This window comes from Miniopterus schreibersii (genome assembly GCF_964146895.1).
Source record: "Miniopterus schreibersii genome assembly, chromosome: 2".
Classification (NCBI taxonomy): Eukaryota; Metazoa; Chordata; class Mammalia; order Chiroptera; family Miniopteridae; genus Miniopterus; species Miniopterus schreibersii.
This window is the reverse complement of record NC_138102.1, coordinates 71800488-71822220: the sequence shown is the minus strand read 5'-3', so window position 1 is coordinate 71822220 and position 21733 is coordinate 71800488. Positions and strand designations below refer to the sequence as shown.

The 21733-nt window shown below is 39.4% G+C and overlaps 1 protein-coding gene across 2 annotated transcripts in view; it reads left to right on the top strand.

Annotated features, from left to right (window-relative positions):
- The window catches only part of EPSTI1 (epithelial stromal interaction 1), a 91868-nt gene that overhangs the window by 29665 nt on the left and 40470 nt on the right, over nt 1–21733 (top strand). For both annotated transcript variants that reach the window (XM_081129738.1, XM_081129739.1), the window contains exon 6: nt 7369–7442. In XM_081129738.1, coding sequence (XP_080985864.1) covers nt 7369–7442 — 74 coding nt within the window. The remainder of the gene's footprint in view (nt 1–7368; nt 7443–21733) is intronic.

Here is a 21733-nt window from a genome sequence, read left to right as displayed (position 1 = left end):
AGCATTTATTCTTTAAAATGCACAGCGAACACGCTCATGGACACCAGCCTGCAAAACACCATCCTCCTTCCCTGGAAGTGGCTGCTGCCCAGGAATCTGAGCCAGGTGGAACCCAAGCAGCCCACTGCCACCCAGAGCCTCTAGTGTGGCCTCTGGTGTTCACCCCACTTCAGCTCTCCCTGAGTATTAGGGATAGGATCTATTCTAAACCTCAAAGTGTTTTTAGTTTTGATACTTAGTATGGGGTCTGGGGGAAATAAACCTCCTAAAAATGTTCATCTGCTAGAGAAGAAAGAGTGTAGTGTGGTTCCCCTCCCCCCTCTTCCTACTGTCCTTCCCCACAGAGTCCTAAGAAGCTGTAGTAGGTTGTTGTTTTTAATATATCTTTATTGATTTCAGAGAGAGGAAGGGAGAGGGGGAGAGAGAGAGGGAAACATCAATGATGAGAGAGTCATCGATCGGCTGCCTCCTGCATGCTCTCTCTTCTAGCAGTAAGAGAGCACGTGGGGCTGCTCTTTGGTCCTCAATAAGCACAGGGGTGTGAATGGCAGCCAGCTCCTTAGCACCCAGTCAGTCGGTGGGGTCCAGGAGGAGTTAATTCTAAGGGTGAAGGGCTGATGTGCAGAGGCACTGGTATGCTTCGGTCAAGTTTGTATTCCCTATACTAGAGTACTTGGGGCTGTGTAGTCTCCCCCAGGCGTGTGCTATTTCAAAAGAATAGATTGTTACATTTCAGGATTTTTTGAACTAGTTGGCTTTATGTTGGGAGCTTGAAACTTACCATGTGGGAGTATATTAACCACAGAAATCAGTAAATAATTTTTCTCAGACTTTTATAATGCCCACAAGTCCACCTCTCCTCCTCCTCCCTGCTAAGTTTATCAGCACACCACTGCTTAGCCCTCAGGAAACAGGGTCTCCCTCCCCCTCCCTACCATCCACGTTCCAAAGCCAAGCCTCAGCTGGCTAAGGAGGGCAAGGATTCTTCGAAGGATCTGCCACACTAGGTGTCTGATACTTATTGATTTAAAAATAGATTTAACCCATGTGGTGGGCCCCCTCCCTGCCCATCCACATTCTCATCCCTGGAATTTAGGACTATGTTATGTTACATGGTAAAAGGGAATTAAGTTTGCAGGTGGAATTAAGATTGCCCATTGACTTACCTTCAAATAGGGAAAGAGTACCTTGCATTATCCAGGTGAGTCCGATGTAATCACAGGGGTCCTTAAATTGGAAAAGGGAGGCGGAAGATTGAGAGCTTGAAGAGATGGTAGCAGGGGAAAGATTTCGCCTGCCATTCATTGCTGGCTTTGAAGATGAAGGCAGGGTCTCTAGGAGGTGGGAAAGGCGAGGAAACAGATGCTCCCCTGGAGCCTCCAGAAGGAACGCAGACCTGCTGACAACTTGATTTTAGCCCAGTGAGACCCATTTTGGACTTCTGACCTCTAGAACTGTATGATTATTAATAAATTTCTGTTATTTTAAGCCAGTGAGTTTGTGGTAAATTCTTACAGCAGCAACAGGAAGTTAATACAACTCGTGTGGTTTTATAATGATGTATTAACGTCTCTTCCTGGAAATCTGTACAGCAGAGAAAATATCTCTAAAATATTTAGAGCATCAGAGTGGAAGCAAGTTATTAAAAATAATAAAATGGCAGCATACCAGATGCAAGTGCTTTCTTTGCACTGGATTTTACAGCACAAGGAGACAAGTTTTCATAAATCCTTACAGCAATGTTGCACTGGAGTTTAGTGCTGTGGGAGCGAAACTCCACCATGCTTTCCCCTCGTGATCACACTGATTTTTTTCAACTTTCATAATGCCTACAAACTTAAAAAATGAAAACCTCCCAGTTCTATATCAAAGACCCTCCCTACCTCCTGGGTTCATCTTATTCTGCCTTTGAGCTACTTGTGCTTGAAATAATATTATACAGTGCTATATAGTTTACAAATACTTTCATTTAATTTTCCCAACCTCTAGGGTATCATAACCTCAGAAAGGGCAGGAAACCAGCGAGAGATCTGAGTGGCATCCAAAGCCTTTCCTTGCTCTTTCCAATAAACCATAAAGTTGTAAAGCTGATAAAGTTATTTGGAGCACTGGAGGTCACGGCGTTTTGTGCAGACACTGGGAAGTGTTATTTTTAATGCTATAAAGTGAAGCAGGAACTCACCTTTAGGAAATAAGGCACACATATTAGATGCAGAGATGCATACATATACATATTTTTAAGGAGTCACATTTGCTACTTATGTCTAGGAAACTGGTAGCAGCAAGGGCTAGAGGTTTAAGAACAATTTTAGGGGTAAAACTCAACATTGGGAAAATTATTTCAATATTGTTTTTATAAACTAGGGAAAATGTCTATTTCTGAAAACTTTCAAGGAACATTGGTATTTCCCAGAAGTATGGTTCCTCCATCAGGCATTCCTTTGTGGTGCACTGGTGAGGGCATTAGACCTCTGGTTGTTGAAATGCTGTGGGACCCCATTAATTAATCTCACAATGTTGGGACATTAATGATACTCTCTGAAATGCAGATGTAACACTAAGAGGGAAAACTGTTAACTTCTCTATGCTTCTCTTTATCTGTAAAATGGGTATACTAAAAATATAATAATGGGACTGGTAGGCTTAAAGGATGCAGTGAGGAGCATGCAGGAAACACTCAACGAGGGTGCCCTAACCTAAATAATTATGCACGTACAGAAGCGCCTTGACACTACCTCAGTTGACCCACCATATCAACCTCTGGTGTTGAAAACAGGCAGAAGGGATTATTCTTATTTTACATGTGAATTAATTGGGTCAGTTATTTCATTTCCACTGAACTCACATGAATAAGGTTGCTGGAGAAAACAAACAAACAAATGGCTCATGGGTTTTTTGGCCACACCAGATGCCTGGGTGGTCTCCCTCTCGGCTGGGTCTTTAACAGACATTTTTCCTTTGCAGTCGAGGCCCATCTCTCATGACCAAGGTTTTCCTTCCTTCACTTTTTAAAAATCCTCTTCTTTCATTTTCGTCTCATCTCTTACCTTCTAGGAAGTAAAGCCATCAGGCCCTAAGTACCTTTCTTTTTCTGTTTCCTTGCCCTTCCTCTGCTGTTTCTCCCCCTGCCCCCGCCTCATCTCGGGAGGAGTAAGACTGCTTTTCCTTGTTGCTCTCATGAGTTCCCCTGCCGGGTGCTTCCCATCGCATCCGCCCCTCCATTTCCTCAGGAACCTTGCTGCTCCCTCAGGTAAGCCCCTTTTTTCCTGTCACTTTCTTGTTTTTTATTTTTTCAATCTTGGAATATAATCATACTCAAGTCTCTCATCTTTAAAACAAAGATTCTCTCTCTATTCTGGTTTACTTTCAACTCCTCCATCCCAAGCAGCAAGGCTCAGCTCCTGAAAGCTTCCCTACCACATGTGGTTTCCACGCCGGCCTGGGGGCTGACTCTGACAATCACCAGAAAGACAGAATCTGTTTTAGAAAGTGTTCCCCAGGTGATGCTGAGCTCAGCTGGCTCAGGAACTTACCCTCTTTGAGTCCTCGCCTTTACTCCTTCCTTGGCGGGCTGAATTTGCCTTCTGTCTCTAGTACTTCACTGGTATTGATCTAGCCAAGATCTCCAGTGGTGCTCTTAATTAAAAACCCAATGGAGAATCTTTAATTTCCTAACTTATTTAAAGGACTCTTAGTAATATTGTAACTATGAAGTACTCTGTCCTTTAAATGCCATCCTTCTGAAATGCTTCTGGATACTTTTCTTCCACTTGTTTTTCTACTGTTGATGTTCCACCAGGTCCCATCCCCTGGTCTTCTCCAATGTCCCTGTGCCTATGGCACCCTAACCTTAAGGGGATGCCCCCACATTTCCACGTTTAAGGATTTAGTTATTGCTTGTGCTGATGATTTCTAAAATCCGCATCTTTAGGCCAGACCATATTTCTGAATCCCAGGACCAGATATTTTACTGGATGCTTGATATTTCTCTCTAGATATTCTACAGATATATCTCAAGTCCAACAGATTCAAAGCTGACCTCATATATTCATTCTGATGCTCTTAAATGACATTATCTTGTACTTCCCTCTTTTTTTACTCATCCTACGTTGATATAGTCATACTTTCTATTATTTTGTTTTTTCACTCCTGTTATTTCTGTCTCCTGTATTTTTCTAGTTTGTGCTTCTCTGTCCCTGCTGCTTTAATCTGGGACTCATAATTTATGGCCTGGATTACTGTGAGAATCACTCCATTGGTTTTTGTATTTGTGGTCCATTCTCTGTGATGCTTTCAGAGTGAGCTGCTTACTTTCCTGCTTAAAATAATATAATGGCTTATCATTGCCTTTAATGAAGTCCAAACAGTTTTTTTTTTAAATCCTCACCTGAGGATATTTTTCCATTGCTTTTCAGAGAGAGTGGAAGGGAGTGAGGGAGGGAGGGAAGAAGGGAGAGAAATAGAGATAGAGAGAGAGAAAGAGAGAGAGAGAGAGACATCAATGTGAGAGAGACACATCGATTGATTGCCTCCTGCACACGCCCCAACAGGTGCCAGGGATCGAACCTGCAAGCGAGGAACATGCCCTTGGCTGGAATCAAACTCGGGACCCTTCAGTCTGAGGCTCTAACTACTGAGCAAAACCAGCTGGGGCGAAGTCCAGGCTTTTGTACTTGGCATACAAATTCCTTTATATTGCCCCTTTTTACTTTCACAACCTTATCTTCCACCCATCTCAGTACAAACACCTTTAAATTTGTCCAGGAGCTTCCAGGGGTTCCCTGAACTGGAATATTCTCTCGTGACTTTATACATTGAAAATACTATAAGCTGTGGGAATGTCCTTTTCCTGTTCAGGGCCACTCCCAGCCCATTATTGCTTTTGTACAAATTAGAAACAATTCTCCATCCAGGCAGTTAGTTCTGCAGGTGCTCAGATTGGTGATAAATGGTACCTTTGTGAGAAATAGAAAAAGACACCTCTGCTGGGAAGCAAGGCGTGGTGAGCTGAAAGCTGCCTCTTTCTCAGCCTTTCCAACCCTCTCCACTTGGCCTCCTTGGGCAGTGAGTAACCCATAGGATGGAGTCCAGTAGCCCTACTCCCACCAGCCCCTCCTCTTCCCGGAAAGCTCTCGATTGTCTAAGATTGGTCTCTATCTGGAGTATCTAACTCTCATTAGACACATGCTTCTCATCCTCTCATGTGATCATCAGTCCCTTGGGGGATCTGAAGAAAGCTATGAGGCCACTCTCTGTAAAAATGAGCATAGTCCCAACCCACAGATGAGCCATGAACTTGAGGTTAGAAAGCACGTTCCAAGTGTTCCTCAGCTGCTTGGCTCCCGCGCCCAGGACGGGGTCTGCCATTTAGCAGGCACCGAAGGAACGTTTGTGGAACTGCCGAGAGCATTTCCCGATGGCCCATTTCTGTGCTTTTTCTGTGTCTTCGTATTACAGTACTTGTAAACCTTTATCTTCTAACATATTTTCCACGTTGCCATCATTGCTTTCTGGTCTATGTCCCCAGCTAGCTTCTGAAAATGTTCAGAGTAGGCACTTCTCTGTTCATATCTGCATCCCCAGCATCTAGCACAGTACAAGAATATAATAGGCGTTTGCTAAGTGTTTGTTGAGATTCAGTGATATTTAGTCACTTAAGGTCACTCCGTCAGTGATGATTAAACTAAAGCTGATCCCATAAATTTTTCTTCTGGATCTCATGTTCTTAGATATTTTACATTCTGCATTTATGTAAATATGTTTAAGTATGTTTGGGTGACTCCTTCACTCACCGTTAAATGGAAAGAAAGAAACAGTCTGATTAGATCCAAGTATCTGGGTACCTGTGCATTGGTAGGTATTGGATACAATTTTTCAAATACTTCAGTATTTTGAAAAATACTTCTCCATAAAATTCTGAGAGATAAACAGACCTTTGTTGTATGGAATTGAGTGACTGTTTTTGTGTGAGATGAATTCAGTGATCTATTATGAAGAGGTTAAAACCATTTTTAAATTTCTGACCTTGCTAAAGGAACCCAGCCTTGGTCTCTAGATGCTTGTGTGGTTTTTCTTAACTGTCCTCAAAGGAGCATTACTAATACTGGTTTAATCAATGCTCACTGCTCGCTTGCTGTCTTTTACCTTTTCCCCCTCAGGGATTTAGGGAGCTCATCACAACGGACCACTTTTGGTTTCACGAGTCAGGAATTTTTTTCTAGATTGGGATCATATTTATTCAGTTTTGTAATTCTCTATTAGTTTACCTCCTAGAGCTGTGTTTTATTAGTAATCCAACTGTTTTGTATTATAAGTGATTTGTTCTGGTTGTGGAGAATTTCCTTTCTTTTTTTCTAAAACTGAAATCATCAAAATGGGACTAGTAAATAGGTCTGTGTGAATGAAGAATTTTATGGAAATGAACAATATGAATATTTCTGCCCCACTTTGAAAAGTGAAGCAAAATTGACATCAGGGTTTGGAAGTGATGGTTTCCATTAGTTGCTTTTCACAGGTCCTCCCCCTGGGCAAACACAGTGCTTTTTATTAAAGCAAAGCCAGCTGCTCATGTCTCCCTTGGATTCATTTAAAACTTCAAGTCTCTCCTATGTTGTAGAACTTGTTTCAACTCCCCACTAACTTCGTTGTGTAGGATTTTACTTGTTCATAGGCAAGTTTAAAAAAAAAAAAAAAGAGACAGTTGTGTCGCAGTGAATCAAAAGCAACTGTTCTGAGTTATTTAAGTTGGATTAAAATATGCCAGAGCCACGGTGACAGTAATATCAAATATGAAGCTCTTTGTCTCTAGACTCTCCAAACAACTAATTTAAAAAAAGAGAACTCTTTTCTATTCAAGTGATGGCTTTTTAATGACATTTTGTTTCCAGTCTCTCAACAGCTTTAAGTGTCTGATTCTAAGTCAGAAGGGAGTTGGGTTGGCTTACTGAAAATCTTTTCCTGAATCCTTTAGTATATGTAAATTTTGTATGAACTATTTAACCATTTATTATAATTTTAATTTAACATACTTGGTGTGGAAATTTCATGTTTCCCTTAGAACATTTGAAAACACTGCTTAAAATATAAATGTTGCTATCATTTGAACTAAGGAATAAAAATGTGAAATACTGATTATGTGATTATACCAATCAAGTTGCAAGAGGAGAGCCAATGCAAGAACTGGGCCCCTGGCTTTCAGTGTAGTGCCCATGGGCTGTGAGAGGGATACCATCTTTGAAGCCCTGGTAGGTACCGTATTGGACTCCTGAGGCCACTTAAGCCTAAAGATTTTGGCGCTTGGGTAACTTTAACATCATGATTCTGTTTAAGTTTCTCTAATAGGTTACATTTTTATATTTGCAATTTCAGAGCGAAAAACTAGAAGAGAAAAAAAGACTTCAAGAAAACCTCAGAAGAGAAGCATTTAGAGAGCATCAGCAATAGTAAGTTTATGTTTCAGAACTTTGTACCTTTATGGGCATATTATTCATTTTGCTTTTTAATTCTAGGTGGTAGTAGCTTTTCAAAACAACTGATATTGGATTATTGGCTGCTATATTAATTATGTAGTTGAACTCCATCTGTACTCACCAAAGTACTTTTAGTAGTCAATTGATTAGAAATAATACTGCTAAACTTGAGGAATTCTTCATTATAAATAACTTGGAGGGCTTGATTCTTTGGTGGCTTAGGGTACTTCTGGTTATATTGACTTCCAAGGCACTGACATAAGGAAGAGGGCGTTTGAAAAGAAGTACCCATGCAGAATCTAAGCTAACTAGGGATTTGTCTAATGGATTGAGGACTCTTACACAGGCACATTTTTGTAGACAAAAATTGAGAAATTATTTAGCAATTATTGGCAAAACTGCCAATTGGTCGTTATACACCAAGGTACTTCTCTGGTGTGATTTGTGAATAACAGCAGCTAATATGTACCGGATAACTACTCTGTGCTTTGTAGTGGAGATAATCTACTCTGTTTTATAGGCTTTAAAGATAAGCTTGTGTGCTAACCTTATGTAGTTAGGTTACCTACATACTGCTTAAAAGAATACATGCAACCAAAGGAACATATTTCTGGCCTTAGGTTAATTCCAAATGTGGTAGAATTAAAGCCAAGCATATCTGAGTTCAAAGACCTAGCTCCGTTTCCCAGATGTGACACCCTCGACAAACTACTAAACTGCTTCGAACTTCATTTAAAAAAAAATTTAAATAGGGATGATAATCTTCCTACATAGGCCATCTGTAAGGATTAAATAAAATATCTTCTGCAAAGGGCATACAAGTGCCTGAATATTATAAGGCCTTGAAATGAAACTTTTCATAGAGGTCCTTGTTGGATGGGACCAGACAACTCTCATTTTGCTGGGACGGCGTAGACATTTCCAGCCCACAAGACCTAGTCATTGACCTACCATTCTTAGATGGATTGTTCTCTGACTCCCTCCTCTTTTCTCTTCCCATCATTGTACCGCCTTTGAAGAATTTAAGGTTATTCTGATGTTGGGGTGAGCATATGTGACACCCTAAATCATTCTCCTGCAGGCACAGCATGTTCGTGTTTTCTCATTCCACTGAAATTAGCCTGCCTCTACCATAGGCAGCTCCTGCCTGCTTTAAGACTCAGAGGTGGGAACTGCACAGAAGTTTCTCAGTGCTTCGCTTCACCCCAAAGCAAGTTAGGACCTTGGTCTCTGCTACCCAGGCTAGAAAATGAGTGGGAGATGAGATGGGGTTGGGTGGAAGTGCTAATCAGTGACACTATGTTCTCTAAGTTAAAATAGGCACTACCCTCATCTGAGTCATAGAATTCGGACCCTGTCTTTCCCTACTCTTCTTCCAAGGCAGGCATGGGGTGGGGGTGGTGGGGAAGCTGGTGGGAATCTAACTTCCAGAAATTCTGTCTTAGAGAATGGCAGGAAGGAGGTGATAAATTAAGACTGTTACTATATTCCTGAGTCCCATCCATGGGTAGAGAATGGGTGAGGGTTCGCTTCTAGGCCAGCCAGAGCAGGTGAAGGAGATAAGGGGGTGCCTTGGGGCAGTTGTAGCCTAGAGATACAACAAGAACAAATGTATTTCTCCCGTGGCATCCTAGTTTTACACTGGAGGAGGGGAAGACCTGCTTACCAATGCGGGGTTTTGGGTAGAGAACTGGGAAGTTGGATGAGTCCATTTTGTGGAGAGTTTTAAACATGGTAAGGCGAAGGCTGGGAGACAGTTTTAAAGGACATGGAGGTTCCGCCACCCAACCTCCTTTCTTTCATAGTCTTCCAGCTTTTTGAATTTGTGTTTTACTAAATGCCAGAGATCAATTCATTCTTTTTCTCTGAGGAAGAAAAAGTTTTACCCACAGCCGCCTCACAACCATCAGTGGAGCTGAATTCAATTACATGCACATTTCACTCTTGGTCTTTCTTCTGCTTATCACGAAAGTCCCAGTTAACCAGGGAGAAGAGAAGTTGGCTAGAAATGAGAAGTATCTCAAATTGATTTTTAAAGCCTATTGAGAAACACAAGAAGTATATATATGAGTTTTTTAAAAGAGTATTTTTAACTACTTTTAAAGTTAAAAGACCAATAGTTCATGAAATGAATGATGATTATGTAGCTAAAATTACGAAAGGGGCTTCTTTTTTCTTCTTTTTTTCTTTTTTTTAAATGTATCTTTATTGATTTCAGAGAGAGGAAGGGAGAGGGAGAGAGAGAGAGAAACATCAATGATGAGTCATTGATCGAGCCTGCAACCTGGGCATGTGCCCTGACCGGGAACCGAACCCTGATCTCCTGGATCCTAGGTCGACGCTCAACCGCTGAGCCACACCCGGCCGGGCGAAAGGGGCTTCTTAGAAAACATGGACTGTGTGTATAACAAGCCTTGGCCATATCTTTTTAGGTTCACTTTATGGGGGGAAAATTGTCTAGGAGAGCTGTTAGACTTTTAATAGCATCAAGATTTCACCAGACCAAACAGGTTGTTCTTCATTCTCCCCACCCCCAAATTAGATTCTCATAAAGCTGTCAGACCAAGAAACACAAAATAGAAACACAAGTAAGGAATTCTTTCAACCTAGTCAATACCTCATGTCCTTGCCATTTCCAGCGTGCTGTGATATGTGGTTCAAGTAGCAGGCCAGGAACGTCTGTTGTTGTTTTTCTCTGTAGAGAAGGGTAACCATGGACTTGAGCAGACTGTAAATCCAAGTTGCTAGAGAGAAAGCTCATGATAGCATCCTGGGGCACCACCACGAGAATCTTAATGTGCTCTTTCTTAACACCTCGTTCCTGGCTTCGTTCATTTGCTTCTGATTATTTTTAGTGTTGTCAATTATTTAGCTAACAGGCAGAAAACTAGGCTTTTATTGACATCCAAAGGGACTCTCCTGAGTGTAATAATGAAGGCAGTTTATTGAATGCCTGTGAGGTTGCTTTCTAATTGTATGCATTAATCTGCCCAGGCAAGCTGGCTGAAAATACCCCAGCAGATTGCACGTGCAGATGGAGCACACAGGATGGTTTTTATGAAAAGACCTCTGGAATGTACTTCTGCAGTACTGTCTTTTCCTTAAAAATCGAATGACTGTGACAATTTCAATTGGCAGCTGAGAGCAGACCAGATTAATGGTGCATTAAGTCTGCTACTTTGGCTGGGGACAGACTCAGATTTCACAATTTAGTGTTCGTTCGAGGATTTTTGAGCATGAAAGTGAAGGGTAGAAATTGACATCTAACCTTGGTGTAGTTTTCGCTATTATTTTTACTCTCTGTAAGTATTTCTACTTATAAAAAGTCAAATGTGGTACTTTTCAGGATGACCTTTTCTATTAATCAATATTACTGGTAGATTTGAGGATTTGAAGTAACAGTTAATAAACCTTGTTGTGTGTTGTTGTTTTTAATATAAAAAAGAGGATATTGTGATTTAGGTTATTTAAAACATTGAGTAAAACTGCAGCATTAAAAATTTTAAATGGTAATTTATTTTGAGAGTTACAGTCATCTTTCTAACCATTTTTTTTTTTTTTTAATGGATGTAGAGGCAGGTTTAAAATTTGAGACTATTTAACCAATGGTGGGGGTCTCAGGTAGGATTTGTAGGGGGTAGTCAGATACATTTTGAGTATGTTAGGAAAAACAATTTTTTTTAGGGATTTGATGAAGAGAGATGAGAATTGGCTATCTTTTAAACATTTAAAATGTTAATTCATATCTAATAACCATTTAATGTAATATGTTATACATTTGTATAGTTTTTTGAAAAGTACAAAGTACTGCTCTGGCCAGGTGCCTCAGTGAGTTGGAGCATCATCCCGTACACCAAAAGGTTGTGGGTTCAATTCCCAGTCAGAGCATATATGTAGGTTGTGGGTTCTATCCCCAGGTGGGGCGTGTGCGAGAGGCAACCAATGTTTCTCTCTCGCATTAATGTTTCTCTCTCTCTCTAAAATCAATAAATATATCCTTGGGTGGGGATTAAAAAATTCAACAATAAAAATAAATAAATAAAAATAAATTAAAAAATACAAAGTGCTTGGTTTACTTAATTTAAATAACCAATGTAATAATAAGCTGCTATTGTATTATTGAGAACCTGTGGAGTGTTGGGTGTGTTATGCGTAATGTATACATTTTTTCACTTGATTTTTAGATTAGCTCTATTAGTGCTATGTCACCCTTATTTGACAGGTAGAGGGTTGGATAACTTAAATTGCCTGAAGTCACAGAGACAGTAAGAGATGTAGCTATATCTTGGTGTAGAGATTTGAAGGGTTAGGAAAGATAGGTAATTTGGAAATGTGGTGTACTTTGAAGGTCAGGAACGAATATCTGTCCAGGGTGGGGGTGACAAGCACTGTAGTGACATGAGGGACCTGTGGAGAAGACTATAGGGTAGGTCAGTACAGGGAGAAAGACTTGGGCAAAGTTGGCTTTTGTTTCTTCCTATCAAGATCTAAATTTGGTCTAGCAAAAGAAAAACCGAGGAAGCATGTCTTCTCTGATTTTCATCATATGTGAATGACCTCCTCTTCCAGGTCCAACACTAGGTTAGTACCATGATTAAACTTACTTCCAGGGTGCGTGGGCTTTTGTGAGCTCCCTGCTGTACTCTGTTCCTAGGAACAGTTTCCAATATTTCAAGGGGAGAAGGGGCTCAGTTCTTAAAATCCCAGTTTGAAAAACTCTTGGAATCAAACTCATTTCAAACGAGGACATTCCTATTTCTAAACTGTCAAGTGCCACCGCGTGCTCAGCCTGTGGATTGTAATGTGGGAAGTTTGCTGCATTTCTGCCATTGGAGTCGTGCATCTCTTTTATTTCCATTTGAATAATAGTGCGGTTAGTTCCTAGGAGGCACATCTTCATCTATTTTAGTTTCTTAGAGCTGAGGATCTAGACAGGTCTGCTGAATATGCATACTTAGGCCTCAAGTTTGCCTTCTAATATGCTCACAAAACTTCTAATGCCTTTCATGGGAGCTTCCAAAAGACACTTCGGGGCTAAATTGATCCCTTATCCATATGGTAGGCTTAAATCCAACCTCACATTTTATAATCCAAGTAAGGTGAATCAAAAGTCATCTTTTCATAACTGTCTATCTTATGCTAATGAAGTGAACTTATAGATACAAAAATCCTCTTATCTCTTTTGCTCAGTATAAGACTAAACATTTTATGAGAAATCTGATCTGAGAGAGTCTTTGCCTACTGAATGTTAAATCATGTTGATGGTATCAATTTTCACCCACTCTCAGTTCTTCTTGCAGATGTCCTACTGCAGGCTAAGTCATTTTCATTCCACTGCCACCACCTTCACTTAGGTATTCATCAGATGCCACCTGCATTGTGGCTTCTGCCTCCTTGTCATCTTCTGGACTACCGGAACCGCTTCCTAACTGTCTTTGCCAAGAGCCTCCTTTTCTATGGGATGTCTTAAACGTTTTGTCAGATTTCATCGTCTAAAGCACAGCTTTGTTCATGTTGCTACCCTACTCTAGAAGCCTCGGTCATTTCCCATTGCTCATAAAATGAATTCTCAACGCCTTAGCCACACGTGGACCGCCTTAGTAAGAAGATGTCATGGCCACTGTAGTAAGAAGGTGTAAGAAATGACTGATAGAAAGAGTTGGCCCTGTGTCAGATGGTTTGGGGGGAAGGTTTGAGGCAGCAGGGCTTTGCTCCAGCAGTAGGGGTACTTCTGTTTCAGTATCTTAATCAATTTTACCTAAAAGGAGGGGGAAGACAAGAGTGAGGTTATTCTATAATTAGCATAATTTGAGGGTGTTTGGTCACTATTGTGATTAAGAAAGGTTCATGTATTTTTCTTTGTTCAGACATGTGATGGAGTAGTCTTATTTTTGTCATGATCCGTCACAGGCATAGAGTACCCTCTTCAGGTGTTGATGTTGTGTAAAATTACTTTCAACAGGAGAACACCAGGGCTTAGCTCGGAGTGCCTGGTTGTCAGGGACAGCTTCTGTCTTTCTCAGTGTGTAGTGAATAAATGGTAAAAGAGAAAAGTTGACTAATGCCTTATTTTTAAAATAGTCTTATTTAATTATCTCAGCACTAGAACCTGGTGTCATCATTTCTATCCTCTTGGGAGGGCAGGTCTGGGATTAGCCTGCCTGTCTGGGTTCAAACTTTAACCTCTCTCCTTACTAGTTGAAGAACATTATGTAACTTCTGTGAGCCTCTGTTTCCTCATGTTTAGCATGGGGTGAGGCTAGAAATTGTTGCTAGTTCAAAAGAAGATTGATCAATATAACCCATGTTAGAAATCTAGTATAGTGCTTGGAGGGTGAAGGGAAACAAAGTGTGAAGGAACTCCAAGCAGGCTAGCAGAGGAAGAAGTGAGAGAGAGATCAGCTGACTCGGGCCCTTGGGCCCTTGCTTCCAAGGATAGAGCCCAAGAACTTCTGACACATGACCATTCATTAAGAAGGCCCTGGGGCCCAAAGAGTGCTCCTGGTAAGCATACTATACCTGGGGGAATATGTGCCCCGCACGAACACAAGCTACATTTATCTCTTCTGTGTGAGCTCTAAGATCTTTACTGAAAAAAAGTAGCACAAAAGGAACTCTGGTCAAACAAATAATGAATCCAAGAAAGAGGAGGAGATAACATACCAGAACAATTATGAACAAAAATGACAGTGACAATTATGGTCAAATATATGATTGTTTTATTTTTTCTTTTTAAAAAAAATTAACAATCAACATTAAGGTCAAATTATATATGTATATAGGATATCTAAAATAAAATCCTTAGGAGAAAAAAATACACAAATGGAAATTTGGTCATTACAACAAAGGTGGAAAAGGGGTGGATGCTTTATAAGCAACAGTCAGCAATCACATAAAAGGTATATAGGCCAGATTTCCTTGTTAAAAGAAAGCTCTTAGAGTGCATAAAAAAATAAAAATAAAATCTAGCTATGTGTATAGAAAATAAAAATCTGTATATATGCTGTTACAGGAGATATCTGTAAGACAAAATAGTTGAAAATAAAGGTATGGAAAATATATCCATAAGTACTAACAAAAGGAGGCAGGTGTAGCAATATGAATAAGACAAAATCAAGATGAAAGCATTCAACAGGATAAAGAATATTTTATGCAGATAAAATATATAATCCAAAAGGTAATGTGAATTTTAAATGTTTATCAATATGGATTTGAAATATATAAAACAAAACTGCTAAGTCTGTAAGATAGATTATAGATTGGCTAGATTTTTCTTTTATTTAACTAATTTTCCATAAAAATTAACAGATCGAGTGAATCAAAAAACTACATAAGGACTATATTATTTGAATAATAATGACTCGGCATGATTATGTAGGCGTAGTGATAAAGTGTGGTTATCAGTATGTGAAAATACGTATTCTTTACAAATATTGACTTAACTACCATTGGCCATGACTAAGTCTTCAGACTCTCACTAAATTCCAGAAATAACCCCAAATCCTAGAAAGTCACCATTCCTAAGAAAAATGTAATAAAATTAGATATTAAGCAATAAGAAATTTTAAAGTCTATCCACTTAAAATATTTTTTGAATTATCTTCTAAAATGAGCATTAGGGTAAAAAAGTTGAAACCAAAAATTAAATTACAAATTTAAATTACAAAAATTAAATTACTTTGATATAAGAGAATATAAAATTAAAAATATCTCATGTTAAAATGATAGAATGTGGCTATAAAATGATTTAGAAAATGTAGATATTTAAAAACATTTAGTATAAATGGAAATAAAAGAACTAAACATTTCACTAAGATAGAATTATAACTATAAAATAAATACAAATAAAGAGAAGGAAGGAATAAATAGAGAAAAAATTTTAAGATGATGAAATAGAAAAGAAAACTTTTCTATAAATTAAACCAGGGTTTTTTGTTCGTTTGTTTTGAAAATTCTGATAAAATAGACAAATTTTGATTTGTCTGAGGAAGGAATAAAGAAAAATTCCAAGGGCAAAAAGGAAGTATAACCAAGATTATGGAAGAAAAAAAATACTATGTTCATTTCTAACGCTTTAATTAGGAAATATGAGTGAAAAAATTTTTTTCCTGGGAAAATACATGCAACTAGACTTGAAATCTGATTAGAATAAAAACTATAAAGAGAAAGTGTAGTTTGATCTTATCTAAGAAAGTTAGTAGGCCCAGTTGATTTTATCAGTGAGTTCTACCAAACCTTCAAGGAAGGTAATAGATTTTGTTTGAAATGATAGATAAGGCAGCTTTCCCAGTGAAGTCTGGAACAGGATGACATGAGTGCTCACTCTTACTGACCCTGAGTTTTAGATAATTAGAGACAGTTTCTATTTCTAACAAAGAAGTGAAGAACTGCATATTAGAAAAGAAGAAATAAGTGCCTCTGGTTGTCTATCTAAAACCATCCCAAGGGGATCAACTAAAAAAATATTAAACCTAATACAAATAATTCAACTAACATGAATGACTCTCAAATTGTATTAACACATTTCTGTCTTTCCTATACACCATCAAAAGTCCATTATGAAATATAATGGAAAGAAAAATTTTATTTGCAATAATCATCCACACTGTAAGACTGATACATAGATGTACATAAAAAGTAAAATACCTAAAAGATGAAAATAAATGTAGACCATCTATTTACTATAAAGGGGGGGAAAATCAAATCAAGGATGATATCTCCCCTCTTGTTAATATACATGGTGTCCCAAAAACATGTATACACACTCTAACAGCAGATAGCTCAATTGATGTTTCTTTCTTTTCAACCAGACTAAGCTTAGAATATAGGAAATTCATCCTAAAATGCTACTGGAAGTTTGAAAACACAGTTGAAGTACAAACACTGCCTTTATAATTATTCAAAGTTTGTATATGTTTTTTGGGGACACCCTATATAAATTAAACAGGACTTCTTGTGGAATTTGATAAACCAATTTTACAGAGAAAATATTCAAAAATAGACAAACTTGAAAATGAAATATTGAAGATACATGAGAGAGGCTTGTTTGGCTAGGTATTACGTACAATATAAAGATATGATAAAGTGTTGTTGGCATTGTAATAAATAAATAGATCTATTGAATGGGAGAGAGTCTACAAATAGACCTGTGAATATACGGGAATTTAGTATTTAGGACTTTAGCTATTGATAAAAGTATTTTTTTCAGATCAGCTTCAAAAGGACTGGCAATTTGACAAATTCTATTGAGTCAACACAATTAAATGTAATGAAGAAGGCATAGAAACTTCTTTCTAAGCCTTATATATAACTCAGAAACCATAAGGAAAAATACAGATTTGACTACAGAAAAAAATGTATGTTAGATGTTACAGTGAACAAGGTTACAAGTAAGTGATAGGTTAGGAGAAAATATTCACCTCAAAAGTAATGGACAAAGGCTCAATTTCAGAGAACTGTTACAAATTAATAGGAAAAAAACAACTCTAGAAAAATTGGCAAAGGGCTTAAACAAGCAGTTAAGAGAGAGGAAATATAAATCAATAAAAATAGCCTAATTATCAGAGAAACACAAATTTTTAATTTTTTTACCCTGTCAAAATACAAATGTATTGATAATATTTAGCATTAGGAAATGCGCTTTCATTTATTCAACAATGAGCAGCTGGCATGTGGTTAGCACTGCATTAGCTTAGTGGGTTCTAGGCATGTGTTGTAAATAGAGAAAATATGGCTCCATGATCAAATGTGGAAATTCCGATAATAAACAAGCTGACAAAGAAATATATGGCATAACAGACTGTAATAATCCCTATGACAAAGCATGTGGTAGAGACAGTGATCTCCACCCGTGATCAAGAATAACGGGCCTGGGAGGGAGGATCTCCTTAGCGTGGCAGGGCAGTCAACTCCGACAGTGGCATTTGAACTGAAGATGGAGGAAGGGAAGGAACCAGCCCTGCTGAGAGCCGGGGCAGAGAGCGCCAGGCGGAGGGACTGGCACACAGTGTGTTTCATAAGCTCAAAGAAAGCTGGTGTATGTGGGTTGAAGTGAAAAGAGAAACCATGAAGGTGACAAGATAGGCAGGAGTCAGACATTATTCAGGCCGTGGCACGGGGTGAACCTGGGTTTTATTCAAGCCACCAGCATGAGCCTTCAGAAGCTTTTCATTCTTTTTAAAGAAGTGACTGCCCTGTCTTGCTGTGCTGAGAATAGGTTTGAGGAGACGGACATGTACAGGCACAATTTGTTTTACTGTGCTTCGCTGTATTGCACTTCACATATATTGCATTTTCATCAACATCCAGGCAGATCCTCCACCAGCAAAAAGATTACAACTTGCTGAAGGATCAGATGATGGTCAGCATTTTTTAGGAATAAAGTTTTTTTAAAATTAAAAAAAAAAGTCTTTATTCATTTCAGACAGAGAAAGGGAGAGGGAGAGAGACAGAAACATCAATGATGAGAGTCACTGATCGGCTGCCTCCTGCACACCCCCTGCTGGGGATGGTGCCTGCAACCCGGGCGTGTGTCCTGACCGGGAATCCAACTGCGATCTCCTGGATCATAGGTCGATGCTCAACCGCTGAGCTACATCAGCTGGGCAGGGATAAAATATTTTTTAATCCAGGTATGCACAGTTTTAATTTTTTTAATCCTCACTCTAAGATATGTTTTATGGATTTTTAGAGAGAGAGGAAGGGGGAGAGAGGGAGAGAAAGACAAACAAACATCGATGTGCGAGAGAAACATCATCGATTGGCCCCCATACTCGCCCCTGCCTGGGATCTAACCCACAACCTAGGTATGTGCCCTGACCAGGAATCAAAGCCACAGCCTTTGGTGCATGGGACGATGCTCCAACCAACTGAGCCCTGGGCCAGGGCTGCACATTTTTTAGACACAATGTTATTGCACACTTAATATACTGCTGTATAGCGTAAACATAACTTTTATAAGCACTGATAAACCAAAAACGTTTGTGTCACTCACTTGATTGCGGTGGTCTGGAACCAAACCCATACTATCTCTGAGGTACGCCTGGGGACCGTTACTGCAGAAGTCAGGTGGGGGCCGGGTAGTGCAGGTTAGAGTAATGTCAATGCAGAGAGGAGAAATCCAGCAGTCTCTCCTTATCTGAGCTCTTGCTTTCTGCAGTTTCAGTTACCGGTGGTGAACCAAAATTCCAGAAACAAACAATTCGCACGTTTTAAATTGCTCACCGACCTGAGTAGCGTGATGAAATCTGGCACTGTCCTGCTCAGCTCTGCCTCGGGCGTGACTCATCCCCTTGTCCAATCGTGCTCAGGCTGATTGTGCCGCCTGCCTGTTAGTCACTCACAGATGCCTAGGCTATCAGAGAGAGACCACATTCACATAACTGGTATTACAGTATATGTTGTAATCGTTCTATTTTATTATTAGTTATTGTTAATCTTTTACTTTGCCCAATTTCTGAGTTAAACTCTATCGTAGGTATGTATGTGTAGGAAAAAACATGGTGTGTGTGAAGTTGATACCATCCATGCTTTCAGGCTTCCACTGGGGATCTTGGAATATCCCCTGTGGACAAGGGGGGCTACTGTGTATGTTGTATGGAAAGTCACAAAGACATTTTGGGGGCTGAGGAAGAAGGGAGAATCATGGATGCTCCCAAGGTTCTGAGCTTCGGACTTGATGTATAATGGTGCCATGTGCTGAGATGAGGACTCTTAGAAGAGGTTCAAGGTTTAGGAAGAAAAATATCAAAAGTTTGCCCTGGCTGGTGTGGCTCAGTTGGTTGGGTGTCATCCTGTGCACCAGAAGGTTGCTGGTTCGATTCCTGGTCATGGGGATGTAAAGTACAGCATAGGGAATATAGTCAATAATATTGTCAATACTATGTATGGTGCCAGATGGGTGCTACATCACTGTATTGTATACATGAAACTAATATAATATTGTATATCAGCTATAATTGAAAAATTTTTAAAAATATTTTAAAAAGAAAAGAGTTGTGGATTTGAGAGGCCCACCAAGTGCATAGGAGCTTTTTCAGTTAGAGTTTAGATAGGCATGAGCAACTGAGGGGTGGGGTAAGGGTGTGGTGTCCTGGAAATCAAGACAAATGTGTTTCCAAAAGGAGAGAGAGTCAGTGGCTGCTGAAAGGTCAAGTGAGAGGAAGACCAGTGGATATGGCTCTCAGGATGTCATTTGTGATCCTGACAGGAATAACTTGGGTATGATGGTGGGGATGGAGCCTGATTAGAACAGACTCAGGAGTATATGGAGATATGGAGATAGAGATGGCATTTATCAACATCTCCTAAGTAACCTGAAGAGGTGAGCAATGAAATGAGGCAATGACTGGGTGGGGCTGTGGGATCAAGGGAGAGTTTTCTTTTCCTTTTCTTTTTTATTGACTCGATTGGGGTGAAACTGGTTAATAAAATTACATAGATCTCAGGTTTATAATTCTATAATACATTATCTGTATATTGTATTGTGTGTCCACCACCCAAAGTCAAGAAGGGAGAGTTTTCTTAAACTGGGCATGCCTGATGCTGATAGAAATAATTCAGTAAAGGAGGTGGCTGAACAGAATGGGAATGACAGAAAAAATAAAGTCCTTGAAAATATATATAGGGTGTCCCCCCCAGATGTGTACATACACTTTGAATAATTATAAAGGCAGTGTTCACTAAATTATATTTCATTTTCAAAATCGAGCTATCAGTTGTTAAAGTGTGTATACTTTTTTTGGGACCCCCTGTATGTGGATAGGTTACTGAGTATATACAATCAATGGATTAGCTAATGATTAAAAAGAGTTTACTTCCTCTGTTATAAGTGAGGAAGTACTACTTTTTATTTGTGTTTTTAAAAGAGAATGGATGCAGGTATAGGGAGACTTGAAGACTTGGTTTGGGGGAAGATAAAAGACTTACGCTTTCTCTGTTCTCACTGAAGTATGAGGAGATTGTCAGCTGAGAGTAAGCTGTCATATGGAACAGATAAGATATTGAGTAGAATTCATAAGTGAAATGGAATAGAATTACCGGGTGAAGCTGGAGTTCATGAATTTTATGTGATAACAATCTACCCCAGTACTCCTCCACCCGCCTTCATACCTACCATGCCAAACATCTGTTATGTTATTTCCCCTAAGTCTGATTTATTTGCTCTGGTGCAGACCCAGAGAAGGCAGATGGCTGACTTTTTCTGGTTTGGGTTTTTCCAGGCAAATATGATTGAGGGAGAGAATTGAAGGCATTGGTAAAAGAAAGATGGTGAGAATGGACCACAGTATCTAAGCTGTACAATGAGTCAAAAAAGGTGGGAGCTAATGGCAAAAAAGAGGAGGAAATAATGGTTTGGAAAATTGTGGTAGTGAGGTGTTTGTGCAAAGAACATGGAATGATAGAAAGTTCTGTCCAAGAGAAGGATTTGTCATTTTATAGTTTGCAGGGAGGACGTTTGTAAAAACTATGTTATGACCCTAGGCGTGTGGCCCAGGCAAAGTGAAGAGCTTTGGAGGTGAGGAAATAGCCTGGGGCTGGAAGGCGGGAGGAGACAGAGCACATCCCCCTTGAGGGCTGTGGTCAAGATGGGGAGGAGGGTCTTAAACCAATGAAAGGGGGCTGTCATCTTCCAGAAGGCTGGGAGATGACAGTGACAGAGAGGGGAAGAGGGTGGTGCATGCTGATTTTAGAGAGAGAGGAAGGGAGAGGGAGAGAGAGGGAGAAACATCGATGTGAGAGAGAAACATCGAATAGTTGCCTCCTCTATGCACCCCAACCAGGAATTGAACCCACAACCTGGTTATGTGCCCTGACCAGGGATCACACCAGCGACCTTTCAGTACATGGGATGATGCTCAACCAACTGAGCCACACTGGCCAGGGCCTGGCCTTGACATTTAATTTACTAGCTGTATTGTATGATTTTGAGCATAATAATAGTACCCTCACAAGGTTGTCATGAAGTTAATATATATAATGTGATTACAACAGGGCTTGACACATAATAAGCACTATGTAAGTCCTAAGCTATTATTGTTGTTGTTTTTGTTATTAGTAGTAATTGGGCTTCTTCCTCTGTGAAGTGTGTTTCTACCTTTTGCCCACTTTTCTGCTGGATTGTCTTTTTCTAATTGATTTATTAGAACTTAATATATTTTTCACATTAATCATTTTATTTTTCTTTGGTTATAAATATATTTTTGGGTTATCTTTTCATCTTATAGTGTCTCACCATTTTTTTGTGTATTAACACACACACACAT